Source organism: Lagenorhynchus albirostris, chromosome 2, assembly GCF_949774975.1.
Source record: "Lagenorhynchus albirostris chromosome 2, mLagAlb1.1, whole genome shotgun sequence".
NCBI lineage: Eukaryota > Metazoa > Chordata > Mammalia > Artiodactyla > Delphinidae > Lagenorhynchus > Lagenorhynchus albirostris.
In genome coordinates this window covers 59,104,431-59,125,158 of record NC_083096.1, presented here as the reverse complement: position 1 = coordinate 59,125,158, position 20,728 = coordinate 59,104,431, and the positions used below count along the sequence as shown (strand labels likewise).

Genomic DNA, 20,728 nt, shown 5'->3' with positions numbered 1-20,728 from the left:
GCTAAAGGTGGTAGAAAGGTCAAATTGAATGAAAGTGGAGAACAGAAAACTTTCCCACAAAATGATTTCCTAGGAGCTCTTTTCAAATGCTGAGGAGCACTATTTTTTCAGTCTCACTTAGCAAGTACAATGTCGCTAATATAGTTGGTCTCTTATTTGGATAAACAAAACTAAATATCATAATTTCAGAAAAAAATAACAGCAAAGCAGAAATCGAACATTCAAGTTTTGGTTATTTTGTTTATTTCACTTAGGACACTCAGTGGGCATTAACTGGGGTACTTAAAATTCATCTCAATTAGGAATCTCTTTAGTCCTTCATCAATTATTTCGAGCGTTCTCATCTCAAATACATTCCTGTCTTCAACAAACTTCTGAAAGAGATGAGTACCTCCACCCACACCAAAATAATGTGCTTTGCTGGCCAAAAGCACCCGTCCATTTTTATCTAACAATCTAAGGAATGTTTGGTGCAGAGGACCATAATAACCTGGATTGTAAATGGTTTCTGAGGTAAGAATGAGATCATATTTTTCAAAACGTTCTTCACTGCTTAGTAAAAGCTTACAAAACTCAGACCACTCCCCAGAAAAGAACCGGAATTTACATAGTGCTTGTGCTACTTTTGATTTCCTGAACCTTTTCACATCTGGTTCGTTTACATCATTTTCTTCATCTTCCAAAGTGGAGTTAGCCACTACATTAGGTAAGGTTACTTCATCAATCACCACACTGTTATAATCTTGAAAATGAATTTCTTTGGCACCTCCCTTGAACGCCATTATACCCAGCAACCCTGATCCACAACCAAGATCCAACACTTTTTTCCCAGCAAATTTCACTTTGGCCTTTGTAAAATATGCCAGGAGGTCAAAGGTACATTCCCAGATTTTTAAACCTCCTTCATAAACACCTGTAATCAGATCAGAGTGAGCAGAAAAGCTTTTTGAAATGATGTTTTCTCCAGGGAAGTTCTCTTTCAACAAGATGGTTTTCACTACTGATATGTTCATATGCTGGAGACCTGGTAATGTTTCTATGACTTTATTTTCTAACACTTTCTTTAAATCTTTAGGCATAGCATGCTCTTTGGCAACTCTAAAGCAGGGCTGTTTTTCATGTGGCTCCAAGCTACTTGAACTGTTAGCTGCATTGAGTGAGCTGCCTGTGTCTTGAGAGGGACCTGCATTTCCTGCTGACTTATGCTCCCACAAATGATCCTGAAGCAGGTCAAACTGTTCTGTAGGACGTTTTTTGTCTCTATGTGTACCTTTTTGTCTTTCTGAGACTGAAGACTGTTCTGAGGAATCTAGGGCCAAAGCTCCATCTCCAAGGGATGTTAATTCATCTTCCAGATGGTCTTCTATAGTGAAATTAAATTGAAAAGTCATTCTCTCATAAAATGCACACAATCGTTAAACTCAAAGGAAGGTTCTTCAACTTCTGGATAGAACTGATGACACACACGTAAACCTGCTTCAATTATTCTGTTAGTTTTGCTGGAGATCCATTTCTCTTTAGCTGCTTATAAACAGTTACAATATTCAGAGATATTTCCAAATGACTTTTAAGAGGTCTTTGCTCTTTTTTCAATTTAGCTCTGGAGAAAAAAAAAAGAAAATTGTTATTAAAAAGCAAAATGACACATTTTACGTAAATGTAATATTAAACAGTCCCCTGCTCCACCCCCAGCAGCTGCCTTTTCTATGAAAGCGGTGGAGGGACAGGGAGGTAAAGAGACTTGAAAACACACACACCCTTCAGGTTTCAAAAGCTGCAGAAGAGGGCTTCCCTGGTGGCACAGAGCTTGAGAATCTGCCTGCTAATGCAGGGGACACGGGTTTGAGCCCTGGTCTGGGAGGATCCCACATGCCGCGGAGCAACTAGGCCCGGGAGCCACAAGTACTGAGCCTGCGCGTTTGGAGCCTGTGCTCCGAAACAGTGAGAAGCCACGATAGTGAGAGGCCCGCGTACCGCGATGAAGAGTGGCCCCCGCTTGCCACAACTAGAGAAAGCCCTCGCACAGAAACGAAGACCCAACACAGCAAAAATAAATAAATTAATTAATAAACTCCTACCCCCGACATCTTAAAAAAAAAAAGCTGGAGAAGAGAATAAACCGTAAAAACAAACAAAATAACAGCAGCAGCAACAACTAGAAATAAGGTAAAGTCCAAAATTCTCAGGCAGGAAATGACAAGCCTAGCTATTTAGTGTGTTTCATCTGTCACGACCCTGCCCAAACATATTAACTTCCGAAACTGCCAGAATCTCTTCAATCTGTTACTGTTTCAAGTAACAGGACTTCAAGATTGTATTTTGATAAATGAACATCCCTTTAAAAACAGGCACAGGTATGCTCTGATGTGTGTAAATTCATTCAGATGACCTCACTACAAACATTTCGTGGAGACCTGCAGCTCTAAGTGTACTGGGAGTGAGGTAACTGTGGAGTAATTAGTAAAGATTAGCTTGACACAGAATAAGGGCACTGAACTGTGCGGGGAGATCCGTAGAAAATGGAAGCAACTTAATAAAGAGACTCTTCTCTGTATCTACTGGCTAGACACTTAAAATATACCGTCTACTTCAATTTGCACAACAGTTCTGGCAGGTGGGTCTTTATCCCCATTACATAGGACGTACAGAGTAGGGTCAACACATTAAGTGGGTAGGAAGGCGCCTGTTTCTATCCCATTTCACAGCGGGGCTTGGAGTCATTTCTGGCTGTAAGTCCCAGGTCAAACCCGACACCAGATGTGCAACCTCAAAGCCCCAAGGGACGGAGTGTAGCAAATCTGTGGACTCCCGGCCCTCACCTCCCCCAAAGCGTCTCAAAAGCAACGTTACACCGATCCAGACCTGTGGACGCTAGCTCCCCGGCAGGTTCCCAGCTCCAGAGTAATCCGGCCAGACCCTCCCGACTGAAAGCGCGCACCAGCGTGTCGAGGCCTCCGCGGGCCAGACAAGCCCGGCTTTATTCCCAGTCGTGTGGGGCCCGGGCTCACTAAGGAAAGCGGCGCCCTTCCTCTCTATGGTTTTGGCTCGCAAGGCCTGCCGGGACGGTGGGAGTTTCCGGTCTCGGCCCCGGCGGGAGTGTTTCGAAGCTTTGGTCTTGGGCGAAAGCATGTCTCAGGAACGCGCTGTCCCGGCGAGCGCGGTTCCCCTGGAAGAATTAAGTAGCTGGCCGGAGGAGCTATGCCGCCGGGAACTGCCATCTGTCCTGCCTCGGCTCCTTATATCCTTCATTGTCACTTCCACCTAGAGAGGGGTGTGGGGCCTGTCTCCAACCTTCTCTCCTGTCTCATCACACCCGCTGCAAGGCCGTGTTGGGTTCCTGCGGCTTCAACCCTCTCCTTTCTCTGTTGATGAGCGAGATGAGTAAGCGAGGGGAGGAAGGGCGTGCGAGAGCCGTGGGTGCCGAGACCGAAGGCATGCCTGGCTTTGGCATCCGAAGGGCTTGCAGAGGTGTTCTGACAGAGGTTTTGGCAGTGGATGTGGCGTTTTCTGCCATTTCTCTGGGCCTTTGAGTTGCTCTGTACGTGCAGTTAAGCGTGAGTACTTTTCCATGGGGCGGCGGGAGCGGGGAGAGGCAAGGACTCAGACTTGAGCTGTAAGGTGAGGTGACTGGATGAAGTAGAGAGAGCGAGGTACTCTGAGCTCTCATCTCTAAAATGGGTGGTGAAAATGAATACCTTCCTCACTGTTTTGAGAATCTAAGGGACGTAGTTCTGACATGGTGCCAAGTCTGTAAAAGATGTTCAGTAAATACAAATGTTCTTCCCCTCCCCTTTTTGAACCTCTTTCGGTTTATTGCTGGTGAGAAGGAGTTGCTTCCTTTGCTAATTGGCTTTCATCTGCTGGGTGTGAGGTACTTAACGTCTCCGTTGTCCAGATGCAGGTCATTTAGAAGTCGAATCTTTTTTTGGTTGTAAATGTACCTGGAGTCCTAGCCCTTCATGTTAAAGGGTAATTTTTTTTTTAACAGCTTTGAGCACATAAAACTACACTCAAAAGAAAAACAAGACCTTCACTTGAGAGAGTCTGAACACTGCAAAAATAATTTTTTACGGCTGAAGCCAAATATAAATATTACGGTCACATAGAAATCATTCACCTGGGCATTGGCAGGTGGTCCCACTTAGGTACCAAAGCGCTTTCTTAGTTATAGTGTAGACATGGAACTGCTGTCCTCAAGGATTTTTGATTTTGGTAACAAAAAGCCATCCTCCTCCTCAAAAAATTTTACTAGGTACAGAATATTATATGTACCAGGCAGTGTTAGGCTTCGGGGGAACAAAGATAAGAAACACGGTTCCTCTTTTTCTTCTCAAGCTTATAGGGGGATTTCAATAATTGAAAGTCAAGCTTGTTTATTTATTTATTTTTATTATTATTATTTTTTTTTGCGGTACGCGGGCATCTCACTGTTGTGGCCTCTCCCGTTGCGGAGCACAGGCTCCGGACGCGCAGGCTCAGCGGCCATGGCTCACAGGCCCAGCCGCTCCGCAGCATGTGGGATCTTCCCGGACCGCGGCACGAACCCGTGTCCCCTGCATCATCAGGCGGACTCCCAACCACTGCGCCACCAGGGAAGCCCTATTTTTTTTATTTTTTATAAATTTATTTATTTTTGGCTGTGTTGGGTCTTTGTTGCTGCGCACGGGCTTTCTCTACTTGTGGCAAGTGGGGGCTGCTCTTCATTGCGGTGCACGGGCTTCTCGTTGTGGTGGCTTCTTGTTGCGGAGCACGGGCTCTAGGCGCACGGGCTTCAGTAGTTGTGGCACGTGGGCTCAGCAGTTGTGGCTCGCGGGCTCTAGAGCGCAGGCTCAGTAGTTGTGGCACACGGGCTTAGTTGCTCCGTGGCGTGTGGGATCTTCCCGGACCAGAGCTCGAACCTGTGTTCCCTGCATTGGCAGGTGGATTCTTAACCACTGCACCACCAGGGAATTCCCAAGCTTGTTTATTTACATTTTAAAAAAAAATCAACATTCTCACCTGGTTTTGCATCTCAAACTTAAAATTCAAAAGAACCCAAACCTGTTCTTCCTGCCAGTCTTCTTCATCTAAATAAATGGTTTTACAAGCCAAGACCTTCAGTCCTCTCTCTCTCACATCCAATCAGCAAGTCCTTTTGTTTCTGACCTAGACTATATCTTGAATCCAAATGCTTGTCTCCATCCTGGTTGCTACCATTCTTTCAAACCTCCATAACCTCTCACCTGAACTATTGTTAATAGCTCCCTTGCTTCTACTCACGTCCTCTTATAATCCATTCTCCAAAATAAGTTCACAAAAAAGTGAAAAACATGTTGTTTACTTTTTAAACCACTCCCTCCACCCCAGTGGCTTCTTAACAAATTAGGAATAAAATCTAAACTTTTACCTTCAAGGCTCCTCATGTTCTAAGCCTTTTCCTCGCTTACCTAGCTCACTACACTCTGTCCACATATACATGAAGCTCACCTACCTCAGGATCTTCATTTTTGCTGATCCTTCAGCGTAGTTCTTCTCTCAGCCTTTTGTCCATCTCATTATTCAGATCTCAGCTCAGATGTCACGCCAGCAAGCCATTTTCAGTGTCCTCAGTCTTAGGTGGTTCTCCCAAACCCAGTCTGTAATACTTATCTCATTGCCCTGTTCAGTTTTCTAAAGAGCAGAAGCAACCTTAATGGAAATTATCTTGTTTACTTTGTTTTCTTTTTACTTTTCCTCACTGTACTGTAAAGTTCATAAAGGCAGGAATTTTGTTTTCTCCAGCACCTAGAATAGTACCTGGCACATAGTAAGCATTCAGTGAAGGGCTAAAAGATATTGTCATGTTTTAAAACTGCCTGAAAATCTCATTAGATAAATTTTTTTTCAGCTTTTGGTTTTACTTCAGCACTTTTTCTACAAATGAAAGAAATTTTCAGTAACTCCATCACCCAAACATAATTATTTTCATGTTTTGCATTTCACACGTTATTTTCCAGTCTTTCTTTTTTTTGCGGGGGGCGGGGGCCGCGCCGCTCGGCCTGCGGGATCTTAGTCCCCCGACCAGGGATCAAACTTGTGCCCCCTGCAGTGGAAGCGCGGAGTCTTAACCACTGGACTGCCAGGGAAGTCCCTTATTTTCCAGTCTTTACCTGCATGTCTGCATAATTATAACATGTTTAATTTTGGAAGAGGCTAGAATTTTTTTGACCTTTACTGAAATTGATCCACGATGCAAATTCTACCCTACTGAACTAAAATGAGTTAATGACTATATTTCATTTTGATTGCTGCTGTAAGATGTATATGCAAAGTAAGATTTCAGAAAAAGAATCAATTCCTGTATTACTGTGACAGAGTTATGGCTTATTCATTTTTCTTATTGACACATACTTTAATAATTTGTATATTATTTTTACAGGAAAACATTTCTAACAATTATTCTGAATGGTAGAAAAGTGTATAGTTTATAATGTGATTACCATTAACGTTTGTAATGAACATAGCATAATTTATTATGACGTATTTGTAAGCTTCTATGTGCAGAAGAGTTTCTGTCTGATAAGGTGGTAAGATAGATATGCTAGTAACATGAAAAGATAAGAGTTGATCAGTGACTTAAGACAGGTGCAAATAAAGTACTATAGAAGTGCTGAGGAGGAAGAAATTTCTGTTTCAGAAACCAGAAACCCATGGATCATTATAGACTGTTTCTCATCTGTCAGAAATAAGTCATAACTACACATAATTTGAAAAGATAAGTTTATCCCTGAGTGATTTTGAAAACATTTCCTTAAAGTATTTTCATTATATTTCATTATACCTAGTAAGCATTACATTTTTTACAGCAAAATTAAGCCAGTAATTTGAGTCTCATTTCAATCTCTTACTGATCATTGCTTAAACTTCAAGAAGGGTCCTTTTAAAATCTGTTCTCAGTAGTGAATATCTTACTACTGATACTAGTATCTTCCTTAATTTTTTTACTCTATGTATCAGCATTCTGACAGTTGGCTTGAGCATATTCGTAAGTAAAATTATCTTAATTGTACGATTACTTTGATGTCTTTAAGGCCTGAGTCCCACATATCCCAGTTTCGTATTCCCTTTAAATTTAAATATAGTTTTGTATACCCTTTAAGTTTATTCTTCCTATTGTAGTGTTACAGCCTTTGTAATCTTCAGTTACTTAAAATGACCAAATTACTTCAAATTACAGTACTTAAAGTTTTAAATTCCATTTTGGATAGATACCAAAAGTGTTCTGTTTGATAATGTGTGTATAAGCACATTGTAAATTTTATTTTATTTTATTTTATTATTATTATTTTTTTGCGGTATGCGGGCCTCTCACTGTTGTGGCCTCTCCCATTGCAGAGTACAGGCTCGGGATGCGCAGGCTCAGCGGCCATGGCTCACGGGCCTAGCCGCTCCGCGGCATGTGGGATCTTCCCGGACCGGGGCACGAACCCGTGTCCCCTGCATCGGCAGGCGGACTCTCAACCACTGTGCCACCAGGGAAGCCCCACATTGTAAATTTTAAATGTTAGTTGTTAAACTGGTTAGACCAATATAAAACATAATTTGCAGTCTACTTAATAACTTTCAGCCTCTTAACATGTTTAGTGTCAATTAGAAAATACTTTCTAAGTTACAAAAGGCTGATTGTTTAGGCATGACAAATTTGTCATTTGGAAAAGTTGACTTTCTTCATCTGTCTTCATTAATCTTACTTGACGTAATTCATTTATTTAGTTAGGAGGAGAGGTAGAGAGTTAAGTCTATCTGCAGAGTTTACTCATATATTTTGAGTTTTCTATTTACATTTCACTTGGTTGTGGAATATTTGTTTATAATCTTGGATCTGTGTGCTGCCTGTGGGGTCTGATTTTTTTAAGGAACAGTTACTTTTTATCCTGTGTATGAGAGTTGTACATATTCATTATAGAAAATTTGTAACATGCAGAAAAACATAAAAGATAATAAAACAATCATTAATCTGAAATGTTTAAGATTTTGGCATAGGATATTCTCATCTTGATTCTATATATTCCTGCCAGCCTATCGGTTATTCTTTGTATATACATGTTTATATATATATTAAGATTGGAATTACACTATTTGGAAGTTTTTTCATTTTAGCTTAATGTATTGTGGACATTTTATCATGGTTTTAAACGATCTCTAACAATCATTTTAATGATAGCAGATCCTATTCAGTAGATTTACCCACATCCATTAACTGATCTTCAGTTGCTGTACACATACATTGTTTTGTTTTGTTTTTTAAAATTTTTCTATTATTTCAGGTTGTTTAACTGTTAATAGTTTCTCTACATAGAATATGGCATTTTGAAACTGTACAAAGCTTTTGATTGCTAATACTTACATATTCTCACATCTGCGAAAGGGTAGTGACCTTTGTTGGCTGACATGACTTAATATTGCTACAAAATATGTTACTATTTTCCTTTATAGAAATTCTGAAAATTATTGTAGAAATGTTTTTACCTCATATGAACCATCTGACATTGGAACAGACTTTCTTTTCACAAGTGCTGCCAAAGGTATAGTACTATTATTATCTTAATCAATTTACTTGTTATAAAGGCTGTTAAGATCTGGCCTCAGTTTTAGACCATTTATTCTTAATTTCTTAATGTATCACTTTTTTTGTTTTTGGTTGCGCCGCAAGGCTTGTGGGATCTTAGTTCCCTGACCAGAGATTGAACCCGGGCCCACAGCAGTGAAAGTGCCAAGTCCTAACGACTGGACTGCCAGGGAGTTCCCAATGTATCACATATTTGAAATACAAATAAAATAGTTAAAAATAGATCTTATGTGAGAATATGATGGTGTCATTATGATGTCAGGTGATTAAAAAACATATTTTCAGAGACTATGGATCCTTTACTAATTGAATTTACATTATTTGTAGTTGGTTTTAAATACTCTTGTATTTTAAAGCTATTCATTGAAAATTGGGATGGATGATGAAGTTAGTTAAGTCTCTTTCTTTATCTTCTCTGTAGAATTTATTAATAATTGTTAAATTTCATTTTCTGGAAAAATGGAGCCAAAATTTATTAAAGAAGCCTAAGAATAAAAATGGCTGGAATATTGGTAAAATCAAGTAACTTAAAAGAAAATATCAGATTCACCAGCTGCATTGTTACCTTTTAGATATATGTGGTATACCTTTTCTCTGAAAAGCAGAGTCATAACTTTTTTTTTTAATTGTGGGAACTAAACATACTTTGGTGACAAAATGAAACTTTTTTTTTATGATAACTTACCTCTTACTGGAATGGATTTCTAAGTTTAGCTTTGAAACAAATAATTATCAGAACTCCTTTTACTCATATTCACTCGATTGTTCTCTATCTAAAAAGTTTCTTAAAATTTGTTCTTGACTGCCAAAAAAAGGTCCAGCTAGTATATAGATGAAAACGAGATGTTGAGTGTTAACAGGCTTATGGGAAGCAGTACCCTCTTTAGTTACAGTGTGTTGCTGACTATGGTTATTCTTGTAGTGTAGTGTTTAGGCCATTTAACTTGTTGAGAGTATTAAGATCTTAGGTTGGCTAATGTTTCACAGACAAAAACACTAAGTTCTGAGGTCACGTACTATGTCTCTAACCCAGGAACAGTATTTTGAGTTGGTCAGAAAGGGAAAGTGAATAGGTAATTCAGCACAAATTCATTACCACTACCAGAAAATATCCTTGTAAATGTTCACATGGATGTTGATTGGTTAAGATATCATCTTTTATTTACTTAAGTGTAAGAGTAACACTTTTGTTACATCACCAAAAAATGAACTTTGAGTGATATTTTTTTATGGATGTTATTAAGTAGATTCAAATCACAGAAATGGAAGACAAATCAATTTTTGTTGGAGGCTTTTTTTTTTTTAAGGAGATTCTATTGTAGAAAAATAGTATACAAAAAATAGAAATACTATAGAAACACTATACAAAATATATATTTTATTAACTTTATTAGGTGCAGTTGTTATACTAGACAATATCCCGTAGCTGTTAATAATGCAAAATCAAATCTAATTTATTTCTTTAAAGATACGCCTTTCCTTTTTTAATGACTTCTGTTACTACTGTTTATGACCTGCTTTGTTTTCACAGACTGTGAGATTATTTGATGACATGATGTATGAGTTAACCAGTCAAGCCAGAGGACTATCAAGCCAAAATTTAGAAATCCAGACCACTATAAGAAATATTTTACAGGTATGTCAAATATATTAGAAAGGGGGGTGGGAGAGCTTAAAGAGTGTGAAATATTAATTAACTTTATATTCTCTATATAATGCCCCAATGCTAGAATTAAATTTATAGAATTAAAGATATAAAGATATTGCAAAAAACATAAATTCTGAATTTCTTATACAATTTCATGCTTAGTAAATACCTAAACTCGTATAAGAAGCCAAGTAATCAAGATAGCATGCCCTGCCTGTAATTCTAAAGCATATGTGTAGAACACCTGCCATATACTTTGATGTTGTGGGTTAGGATTCCAACTTCTTCTTTTTTTCTTTTTTTTTTTTTAATCAAATGGCTAGCCAGGTTTTTCGGGGGGGGAGGTTTCCCTAAGATTTTTTTGATGTGGACCATTTTTAAAGTCCTTATTAAATTTGTTACAATATTGCTTCTGTTTTTTCATTTTTGGTTTTTTGGCTACGAGGCATGTGAGATCTTAGCTCCCCGACCAGGGATCGAACCTGTACCCCCTGCGTTGGAAGGCGAAGTCTTAACCACTGGACTGCCAGGGAAGTCCCTAGCCACTTTTAATATTTGTAGTTCTGACAGACTGTAGTTATGTGTAAGGAGGAACAGAGAGAGGGTCCATTTTGCTCACTGCTGTATCCCTAGCACTCAGCATATTGTCTGACACCTTTTAGGTACACAGAAAATATATTCTGAATGAAACTTCTTTCCATATTTCCAGACAATGGTACAGCTATTAGGAGCTCTTACAGGATGTGTTCAGCATGTCTGTGCCACTCAGGAATCCATCATTCTAGAAAATATTCACAGTCTTCCCTCCTCAGTCCTACATGTAATCAAAAGTACATTTGTACATTGTAAGGTAAGTGATGGGTCTAAGTACACTTTACTTTTTTTTAACATTTTAAAAATATTTTTATTTATTTTTTTCTGGCTGAGTTGGGTCTTTGTTGCTGTGCGCGGGCTTTCTCTAGTTGCGGTGAGCGGGGGCTACTCTTCGTTGTGGTGCGCAGGCTTCTCATTGCAGTGGCTTCTCTCATTGCAGAGCACAGGCTCTAGGCACCCGGGCTTCAGGAGTTGTGGCTTGCAGGCTCTGGAGTGCAGGCTTAGTAATTGTGGCGCATGGGCTTAGTTGCTCCGTGGCATGTGGGATCTTCCTGGACCAGGGCTCAAACCCGAGTCCCCTGCATGGGCAGGCGGATTCTTAACCACTGCGCCACGAGGGAAGCCCTAAGTACACTTTAAATGGCCTAAAATCCATGGGCAAAGGGGCTGAGTTTGTGGTGCTTACAGTATTTGTTCATAAGTTTACATTTTTTTTTATTTTTTTAAACATCTTTATTGGGGTATAATTGCTTTACAATGGTGTGTTAGTTTCTGCTTTATAACAAAGTGAATCAGTCATACATAAACATATGTTCCCATATGTCTTCCCTCTTGCGTCTCCCTCCCTCCCACCCTCCCTATCCCACCCCTCCAGGCTGTCACAAAGCACCGAGCCAATATCCCTGTGCTATGCGGCTGCTTCCCACTAGCTATCTACCTTACTACGTTTGTTAGTGTGTATATGCCCATGACTCTCTCTCGCCCTGTCACAGCTCACCCTTCCCCCTCGCCATAACCTCAAGTCCGTTCTCTAGGAGGTCTGCGTCTTTATTCCTGCTTTACCCCTAGGTTCTTCATGACATTTCTTTTATTAAATTCCATATATATGTGTTAGCATACGGTATTTGTCTTTTTCTTCCTGACTTACTTCACTCTGTATGACAGACTCTAGGTCTATCCACCTCATTACAAATAGCTCAATTTCGTTTCTTTTTATGGCTGAGTAATATTCCATTGTATATATGTGCCACATCTTCTTTATCCATTCCTCCGATGATGGGCACTTAGGTTGTTTCCATCTCCGGGCTATTGTAAATAGAGCTGCAATGAACATTTTGGTACATGACTCTTTTTGAATTATGGTTTTCTCAGGGTATATGCCCAGTAGTGGGATTGCTGGGTCATATGGTAGTTCTATTTGTAGTTTTTTAAGGAACCTCCATACTGTTCTCCATAGTGGCTGAACCAATTCACATTCCCATCAGCAGTGCAAGAGTGTTCCCTTTTCTCCACACCCTCTCCAGCATTTACTGTTTCTAGATTTTTTGATGATGGCCATTCTGACTGGTGTGAGATGATATCTCATTGTAGTTTTGATTTGCATTTCTCTAATGATTAATGATGTTGAGCATTCTTTCATGTGTTTGTTGGCAGTCTGTATATCTTCTTTGGAGAAATGCCTATTTAGGTCTTCTGCCCATTTTTGGATTGGGTTGTTTGTTTTCTTGTTATTGAGCTGCATGAGCTGCTTGTAAATTTTGGAGATTAATCCTTTGTCGGTTGCTTCATTTGCAAATATTTTCTCCCATTCTGAGGGTTGTCTTTTGGTCTTGTTTATGGTTTCCTTTGCTGTGCAAAAGCTCTGAAGTTTCATTAGGTCCCATTTGTTTATTTTTCTTTTTATTTCCATTACTCTAGGAGGTGGGTCAGAAAGGATCTTGCTGTGATTTATGTCATAGAGTGTTCTGCCTATGTTTTCCTCTAAGAGTTTGATAGTTTCTGGCCTTACATTTAGGTCTTTAATCCATTTTGAGCTTATTTTTGTGTATGGTGTTAGGGAGTGATCTAATCTCATACTTTTACATGTACCTGTCCAGTTTTCCCAGCACCACTTATTGAAGAGGCTGTCCTTTCTCCACTGTACATTCCTGCCACCTTTATCAAAGATAAGGTGTCCATATGTGCATGGGTTTATCTCTGGGCTTTCTATCCTGTTCCATTGATCTATCTTTCTGTTTTTGTGTCAGTACCATACCGTCTTGATAACTGTAGCTTTGTAGTATAGTCTGAAGTCAGGGAGCCTGATTCCTCCAGTTCCTTCTTTCCTTCTCAAGATTGCTTTGGCTATTCGGGGTCTTTTGTGTTTCCATACAAATTGCAAGATTTTTTGTTCTAGTTCTGTGAAAACTGCCATTGGTAGTTTGATAGGGATTGCATTGAATCTATAGATTGCTTTGGGTAGTAGAGTCATTTTCACAATGTTGATTCTTCCAATCCAAGAACATGGTATATCTCTCCATCTATTTGTATCGTCTTTAATTTCTTTCATCAGTGTCTTATAATTTTCTGCATACAGGTCTTTTGTCTCCTTAGGTAGGTTTATTCCTAGATATTTTATTCTTTTTGTTGCAATGGTAAATGGGAGAGTTTTCTTGATTTCGCTTTCAGATTTTTCATCATTAGTATATAGGAATGCCAGAGATTTCTGTGCATTAATTTTGTATCCTGCCACTTTACCAAATTCATTGATTAGCTCTAGTAGTTTTCTGGTAGCATCTTTAGGGTTCTCTATGTATAGGATCATGTCATCTGCAAACAGTGACAGCTTTACTTCTTCTTTTCCGATTTGGATTCCTTTTATTTCCTTTTCTTCTCTGATTGCTGTGGCTAAAACTTCCAAAACTATGTTGAATAAGAGTGGTGAGAGTGGGCAACCTTGTCTTGTTCCTGATCTTAGTGGAAATGCTTTCAGTTTTTCACCATTGAGGATGATGTTTGCTGTGGGCTTGTCATATATGGCCTTTATTATGTTGAGGAAAGTTCCCTCTATGCCTACTTTCTGCAGGGTTTTTATCATAAATGGGTGTTGAATTTTGTCAAAAGCTTTCTCTGCATCTATTGAGATGATCATATGGTTTTTCTCCTTCAGTTTGTTAATATGGTTTATCACATTGATAGATTTGCGTATATTGAAAAATCCTTGCATTCCTGGAATAAACCCCACTTGATCATGGTGTATGATCCTTTTAATGTGCTGTTGGATTCTGTTTGCTAGTATTTTGTTGAGGATTTTTGCATCTATGTTCATCAGTGATATTGGCCTGTAGTTTTCTTTCTTTGTGACATCCTTGTCTGGTTTTGGTATCCAGGTGATGGTGGCCTGGTAGAATGAGTTTGGGAGTGTTCCTTCCTCTGCTATATTTTGGAAGAGTTTGAGAAGGATAGGTGTTAGCTGTTCTCTAAATGTTTGATAGAATTCGCCTGTGAAGCCATCTGGTCCTGGGCTTTTCTTTGTTGGAAGATTTTTAATCACAGTTTCAATTTCAGTGCTTGTGATTGGTCTGTTCATATTTTCTATTTCTTCCTGATTCAGTCTTGGCAGGTTGTGCATTTCTAAGAATTTGTCCATTTCTTCCAGATGTCCATTTTATTGGCATAGAGTTGCTTGTAGTAATCTCTCATGATCTCTTTTATTTCTGCAGTGTCAGTTGTTACCTCTCCTTTTTCATTTCTAATTCTATTGATTTGAGTCTTCTCCCTTTTTTTCTTGATGAGTCTGGCTAGTGGTTTATCTATTTTGTTTATCTTCTCAAAGAACCAGCTTTTAGTTTTATTGATCTTTGCTATTGTTTCCTTCATTTCTTTTTCATTTATTTCTGATCTGATTTTTATGATTTCTTTCCTTCTGCTAGCTTTGGGTTTTTTTTGTTCTTCTTTCTCTAATTGCTTGAGGTGCAAGGTTAGGTTGTTTATTCTAGATGTTTCCTGCTTCTTAAGGTGGGCTTGTATTGCTATAAACTTCCCCCTTAGAACTGCTTTTGCTGCATCCCACAGGTTTTGGGTCGTTGTGTCTCCATTGTCATTTGTTTCTAGGTATTTTTTGATTTCCTCTTTGATTTCTTCAGTGATCACTTCATTATTAAGTAGTGTATTGTTTAGCCTCCATGTGTTTGTATTTTTTACAGATCTTTTCCTGTAATTGATATCTAGTCTCATGGCGTTGTGGTCAGAAAAGATACTTGATACAATTTCAATTTTCTTAAATTTACCAAGGCTTGATTTGTGACCCAAGATATGATCTATCCTGGAGAATGTTCCATGAGCACTTGAGAAAAATGTGTATTCTGTTGTTTTTGGATGGAGTGTCCTATAAATATCAATTAAGTCCATCTTGTTTAATGTATCATTTAAAGCTTGTGTTTCCTTATTTATTTTCATTTTGGATGATCTGTCCATGGGTGAAAGTGGGTGTTTAAGTCCCCTACTATGAATGTGTTACTGTCGATTTCCCCTTTTATGGCTGTTAGTATTTGCCTTATGTATTGAGGTGCTCCTATGTTGGGTGCATAAATATTTACAATTGTCATATCTTCTTCTTGGATCGATCCCTTGATCATTATGTAGTGTCCTTCTTTGTCTCTTTTAATAGTCCTTATTTTAAAGTCTGTTTTGTCTGATATGAGAATTGCTACTCCAGCTTTCTTTTGGTTTCCATTTGCATGGAATATCTTTTTCCATCCCCTTACTGTCAGTCTGTATGTGTCTCTAGGTCTGAAGTGGGTCTCTTGTAGACAGCATATATAAGGGTCTTGTTTTTGTATCCATTCAGCTAATCTGTGTCTTTTGGTGGGAGCATTTAGTCCATTTACATTTAAGGTAATTATCGATATGTATGTTCCTATTCCCATTTTCTAAATTGTTTTGGCTTCGTTATTATAGGTCTTTTCCTTCTCTTGTGTTTCTTGCCTAGAGAAGATCCTTTAGCATTTGTTGTAAAGCTGGTTTGGTGGTGCTGAACTCTCTCAGCTTTTGCTTGTCTGTAAAGGTTTTAATTTCTCCATCAAATCTGAATGAGATCCTTGCTGGGTAGAGTAGTCTTGGCTGCAGGTTTTTCTCCTTCATCACTTTCAGTATGTCCTGCCACTCCCTTCTGGCTTGTAGGGTTTCTGCTGAGAGATCAGCTGTTAACCTTATGGGGATTCCCTTGTGTGTTATTTGTTGTTTTTCTCTTGCTGCTTTTAATATGCTTTCTTTGTATTTAATTTTTGACAGTTTGATTAATATGTGTCTTGGCGTATTTCTCCTTGTATTTATCCTGTATGGGACTCTCTGTGCTTCCTGGACTTGATTAACTATTTCCTTTCCCATATTAGGGAAGTTTTCAACTATAATCTCTTCAAATATTTTCTCAGTCCCTTTCTTTTTCTCTTCTTCTTCTGGAACCCCTATAATTCGAATGTTGGTGCGTTTAATGTTGTCCCAGCGGTCTCCGAGACTGTCCTCAGTTCTTTTCATTCTTTTTTCTTTATTCTGCTCTGCAGTAGTTATTTCCACTATTTTATCTTCCAGGTCACTTATCCGTTCTTCTGCCTCAGTTATTCTGCTATTGATCCCATCTAGAGTACTTTTAATTTCATTTATTGTGTTGTTCATCGTTGCTTGTTTCATCTTTAGTTCTTCTAGGTCCTTGTTAACTGATTCTTGCATTTTGTCCAATCTGTTGTCCATTCTGTCTCCAAGATTTTGGATCAACCTTACTATCATTATTCTGAATTCTTTTTCAGGTAGACTGCCTATTTCCTCTTCATTTGTTAGGTCTGGTGCATTTTTATCTTGCTCCTTTATCTGCTCTGTGTTTTTCTGTCTTCTCATTTTGCTTATCTTACTGTGTTTGGGGTCTCCTTTTTGCAGGCTGCAGGTTCGTAGTTCCCGTTATTTTTGGTGTCTGTCCCCAGTGGCTAAGGTTGGTTCAGTGGGTTGTGTAGGTTTCCTGGTGGAGGGGACTAGTGCCTGTGTTGTGGTGGATGAGGCTGGATCTTGTCTCTCTAGTGGGCAGGTTCACGTTTGGTGGTGTGTTTTGGGGTGTCTGTGGCCTTATTATGATTTTAGGCAGCCTCTCTGCTAATGGGTGGGGTTGTGTTCCTGTTTTGCTAGTTGTTTGGCATAGGTTTTCCAGCACTGTGGCTTGCTGGTCGTTGAGTGAAGCTGGGTGCTGGTGTTAAGATGGAGGTCTCTGGGAGATTTTCGCCGTTTGATATTATGTGGAGCTGGGAGGTCTCTTGTTGACCAGTGTCCTGAAGTTGGCTCTCCTACCTCAGAAGCAGAGCCCTGCCTCCTGGCTGGAGCACCAAAAGCTTTTCATCCACACGGCTCAGGATAAAAGGGAGAAAAAGTAGAGGGAATTAGTAGAAGTATGAGGAAAGAAAGAAGGAAAGGAGGGTAGGAAGGAAGGAAGAAAGAAAGAAAGAAAGAAGCAAAGAAGAAAAGAAGGCAAGAAGGAAAGAAAGAAGGGAAGGAGGGAGGGAGGAAGGAAGGAAGGAGGGAAAGAAGGAAAAAAGACAGAAAGAAAGAAGATACAGTAAATATAAAGTAAAGTATAATAAAGTTATTGAATTAAAAAATTCTTATTTAGAAAAAAAAAAGGGACGGATAGAACCTTAGGACGAATGTTGGAAGCAAAGCTATACAGACAAAGTCTTACACAGAAGCATACACATACACCCTCACTAAAAGAGGTACATGGGGAAAAATCATAAATCTTGCTATCAGAGACCACCTTCTCAATTTGGGATGATTCGTTGTCTAAAGGAGGGAAGGAAGGAAGGAAGGAAAGAAAGAAAGAAAGAACGAAGGTAGAGTATAATAACGTTATTAAAATTAATTATTAAGAAAAAAAATTTAAAAAAAAAACATAGACGGATAGAACCCTAGGACAAATGGTGGAAGCAAGACTATACAGACAAGATCTCACACAGAAGCATACACATACACATTCACAAAAAGAGGAAAAGGGAAAGAATCATAGATCTTGCTCCTAAAGTCCACTTCCTTAATTTGGGATGATTGGTTGTCTATTCAGGTATTCCACAGATGCAGGGTATATCAAGTTGATTGTGGAGCTTTAATCCGCTGCTTCTGAGGCTGCTGGGAGAGATTTCCCTTTCTCTTCTTTGTTCTCACAGCTCCCAGGGCTCAGCTTTGGATTTGGCCCTGCCACTGCGTGTAGGTCGCTGGAGGGCGTCTGTTTTTTGCTCAGACAGGATGGGGTTAAAAGAGCCGCTGATTCGGGGGCTCTGGCGCACTCAGGCCGGCGGGGAGGGAGGGGCACGGAGTGCGGGGCGGGCCGGCGTGACTTTGCACTAGCCTGAGGCGCGCTGTGCGTTCTCCCGGGGAAGTTGTCCCTGGATCCCGGGAACCTGGCAGTGGCGGGCTGCACAGGCTCCGCGGAAGAGGGGTGTGGAGAGTGACCTGTGCTCGCACACAGGCCCCTTGGTGGCGGCAGCAGCAGCCTTAATGTCTCCCGCCCGTCTCTGGGGTCCGCGCTTTTAGCCGCGGCTTGCGCCCGTCTCTGGATTCCGCGCTTTCAGCCGCGGCTCGCGCCCGTCTCTGGGGTTCGCGCTTTTAGCCGCGGCTCGCGCCCGTCTCTGGAGTTCCTTTAAGCAGCGTTCTTAAACCCCTCTCCTCACGCCCCAGGAAACAAAGAGGGAAGGAAAAGTCTCCTGCCTCTTCGGTAGGTGCAGACTTTTCCCCGGACTCCCTCCCGGCTAGCTGTGGTGCACTAACCCCTTCAGGCTATGTTCAAGCCGCCAACCCCAGTCCTCTCCCTGCGCTCCATCGGAAACCGAAACCCGAGCCTCAGAGCCTCAGCTCGCAGCCCCGCCCGCCCCGGAGGGTGAGCAGACAAGCCTCTCGGGCTGGTGAGTGCCGGTCGGCACCGATCCTCTGTGCGGGAATCTCCCCGCTTTGCCCTCCGTACCCGTTGCTGTGCACTCCTCCGCAGCTTCGAAGCTCCCCCCTCCGCCTCCCGCAGTCTCCGCCCGCGAAGGGGCTTCCTAGTGTGTGGAAAGTTTTCCTCCTTCACAGCTCCCTCCCACTGGTGCAGGTGCCGTCCCTATTCTTTTGTCTCTGTTTTTTCTTTTTTTTCTTTTGCCCTACCCAGGTACGTGGGGAGTTTCTTGCCTTTTGGGAGGTCTGAGGTCTTCTGCCAGCCTTCAGTAGGTGTTCTGTAGGAGTTGTTCCACGTGTAGATGTATTTCTGGTGTATCTGTGGGGAGGAAGGTGATCTCCGCGTCTTACTCTTCCACCATCTTCCGCCTTCCCTCCATAAGTTTACATTTTAACCTATATTATTGCAGTGCATTTTTCCATAGAACAAAAAGCATGTATGTAAATATTTGTTTCAAAATAAGTGGTTATAAAGAAATCTTAAAAAGGGGGCTCTTGCAGTTTTGTTGTTGTCTTATTCTATTTCCTCTTGATAAGGAAAGAAGTGATACAGATTTGTGTCAAGTCGCAGGGATCCTCAAATATTTCTGTCATGGCATTGGTGGCTCAGATGAATTGCTTAACAATTAGGTGCCTGTAAAGGGACACTGACCCTTATTTAGTCCTGAGACAGCTTTAAAGCACAAAAGCTGGCCTAGGATTTGTGGGTCACAGGAAGTTTTGATAATGCTGTTTGTTGGATGAATGAAAATTGCTAGTTAACTAATGCTTCTCTTTGGTGACAGGGTACTGAAATGTCATGCACTGGACCTAATGTTATTTAGCTCCCTTTTAGTTCTATATTTGTAAGATCTTGGAAGTCAGAAATCATATTTTATACATACCTGCATCTCTCAAAGTACACTATGTATAATGGAGGTTCACTAAACATTTGTTTAATGAATGAATATGTCATTCACTAAGAATCATTAAATTTTTTTTTTTTTGCTGGTGAGAATTCTTTTCTTTAATTGAAGTACAGTTGATTTACAGTGTTGTGTTAATTACTGCTGTACAGCAAAGTGATTCAGTTATATATATATGTACCTTACTCTTTTTTACTATTCTTTTTCATTATGATTTATCATAGGATACTGAATATAGTTCTCTGTGCTATACAGTAGGACCTTGTTGTTTATCCATTCTATATATGAAAGCTTGCATCTGCTAACCCCAACCTCCCACTCCATCCTTCCCGCAACCCCCTCCCCCTTGGCAACCACCAGTCTGTTCTCTGTGATTCTGTTTCTGTCATAGACAGGTTCATTTGTGTCATATATGTATTTTTTTTATTTTATAAATTTATTTATTTATTTTTAGCTGCGTTGGGTCTTTGTTGCTGTGCGTGGGCTCTATCTAGTTGCTGCGAGTGGGAGCCACTCTTCATTGCAGTGTGTGGGCTTCTCATTGCAGTGGCTTCTCCTGTTTCAGAGCACGGGCTCTAGGTGCGCGGGCTTCAGTAGTTGTGGCTCGCGGGCTCTAGAGCGCAGGCTCAGTAGTTGTGGCACACAGGCTTAGTTGCTCTGCGGCATGTGGGAGCTTCCCAGACCAGGGATCAAACCCATATCCCCTGCATTGGCAGGCGGACTCTTAACCACTGCGCCACCAGGGAAGTCCCTGTGTCATATTTTAGATTCCACATATAAGTGATATCATATTGTATTTGTCTTTCTCTTTCTGACTTTACTTAGTCTGATAATTTCTGGTTGCATCCAGGTTGCTGCAAATGGCATTACTTTGTTCTTTTTTATGCCTGAGTAGTATTCCATTGTATATATGTACCACATCTTCTTTATCCATTCATCTGTCGATGGACATTTAGGTTGTTTCCATGTGTTGGCTATTATGAATAGTGCTGCTATGAACATAGGCATGCATGTATCTTTTTGAATTATAGTTTTGTCCGGATATATGCC

At 40.3% G+C, this 20,728-nt stretch overlaps 2 protein-coding genes across 8 annotated transcripts in view; one reads left to right on the top strand and one right to left on the bottom strand.

The window, feature by feature from the left end:
* Window positions 1-220: 220 nt before the first annotated feature.
* On the bottom strand, window positions 221-3,001 carry METTL18 (methyltransferase 18, RPL3 N3(tau)-histidine). Of its 2 annotated transcripts, none has more exons than XM_060142199.1 (2): window positions 2,863-3,001; window positions 221-1,600 (listed from the first exon to the last, which is right to left on the bottom strand). In XM_060142199.1, the coding sequence occupies exon 2, from the start codon at window positions 1,389-1,391 to the stop codon at window positions 270-272; it is 1,122 nt and encodes a 373-aa protein (XP_059998182.1). In that variant the 5' UTR covers window positions 1,392-1,600; window positions 2,863-3,001; the 3' UTR covers window positions 221-269. The 2 variants fall into 2 exon arrangements, with proteins under 2 accessions (XP_059998182.1, XP_059998183.1); XM_060142200.1 differs by having other exon boundaries at window positions 2,939-2,977.
* A 98-nt stretch (window positions 3,002-3,099) lies between these two features.
* The window catches only part of FIRRM (FIGNL1 interacting regulator of recombination and mitosis), a 52,648-nt gene continuing 35,019 nt past the window's right edge, over window positions 3,100-20,728 (top strand). For 5 of the 6 annotated variants that reach the window (XR_009537461.1, XM_060133423.1, XM_060133414.1 and 2 more), the window contains exons 1-5: window positions 3,100-3,238; window positions 6,964-7,003; window positions 8,455-8,543; window positions 10,119-10,223; window positions 10,945-11,085. Coding sequence is in view for 5 of the 6 variants with exons in the window: in XM_060133423.1 (XP_059989406.1) it covers window positions 3,128-3,238; window positions 6,964-7,003; window positions 8,455-8,543; window positions 10,119-10,223; window positions 10,945-11,085 (486 nt within the window). In the remaining variant the exon portion in view is untranslated. Of the gene's footprint in view, window positions 3,239-6,963; window positions 7,004-7,376; window positions 7,509-8,454; window positions 8,544-10,118; window positions 10,224-10,944; window positions 11,086-20,728 lie in introns of those variants that run through there. The other variant, XM_060133431.1, reaches the window with a different exon arrangement.

Coding starts and splice junctions, on each gene's coding strand:
- METTL18 (XM_060142199.1), bottom strand. CDS start 1,391: ATGACTTTTCAATTTAATTTCACTATAGAAGACCATCTGGAAGATGAA.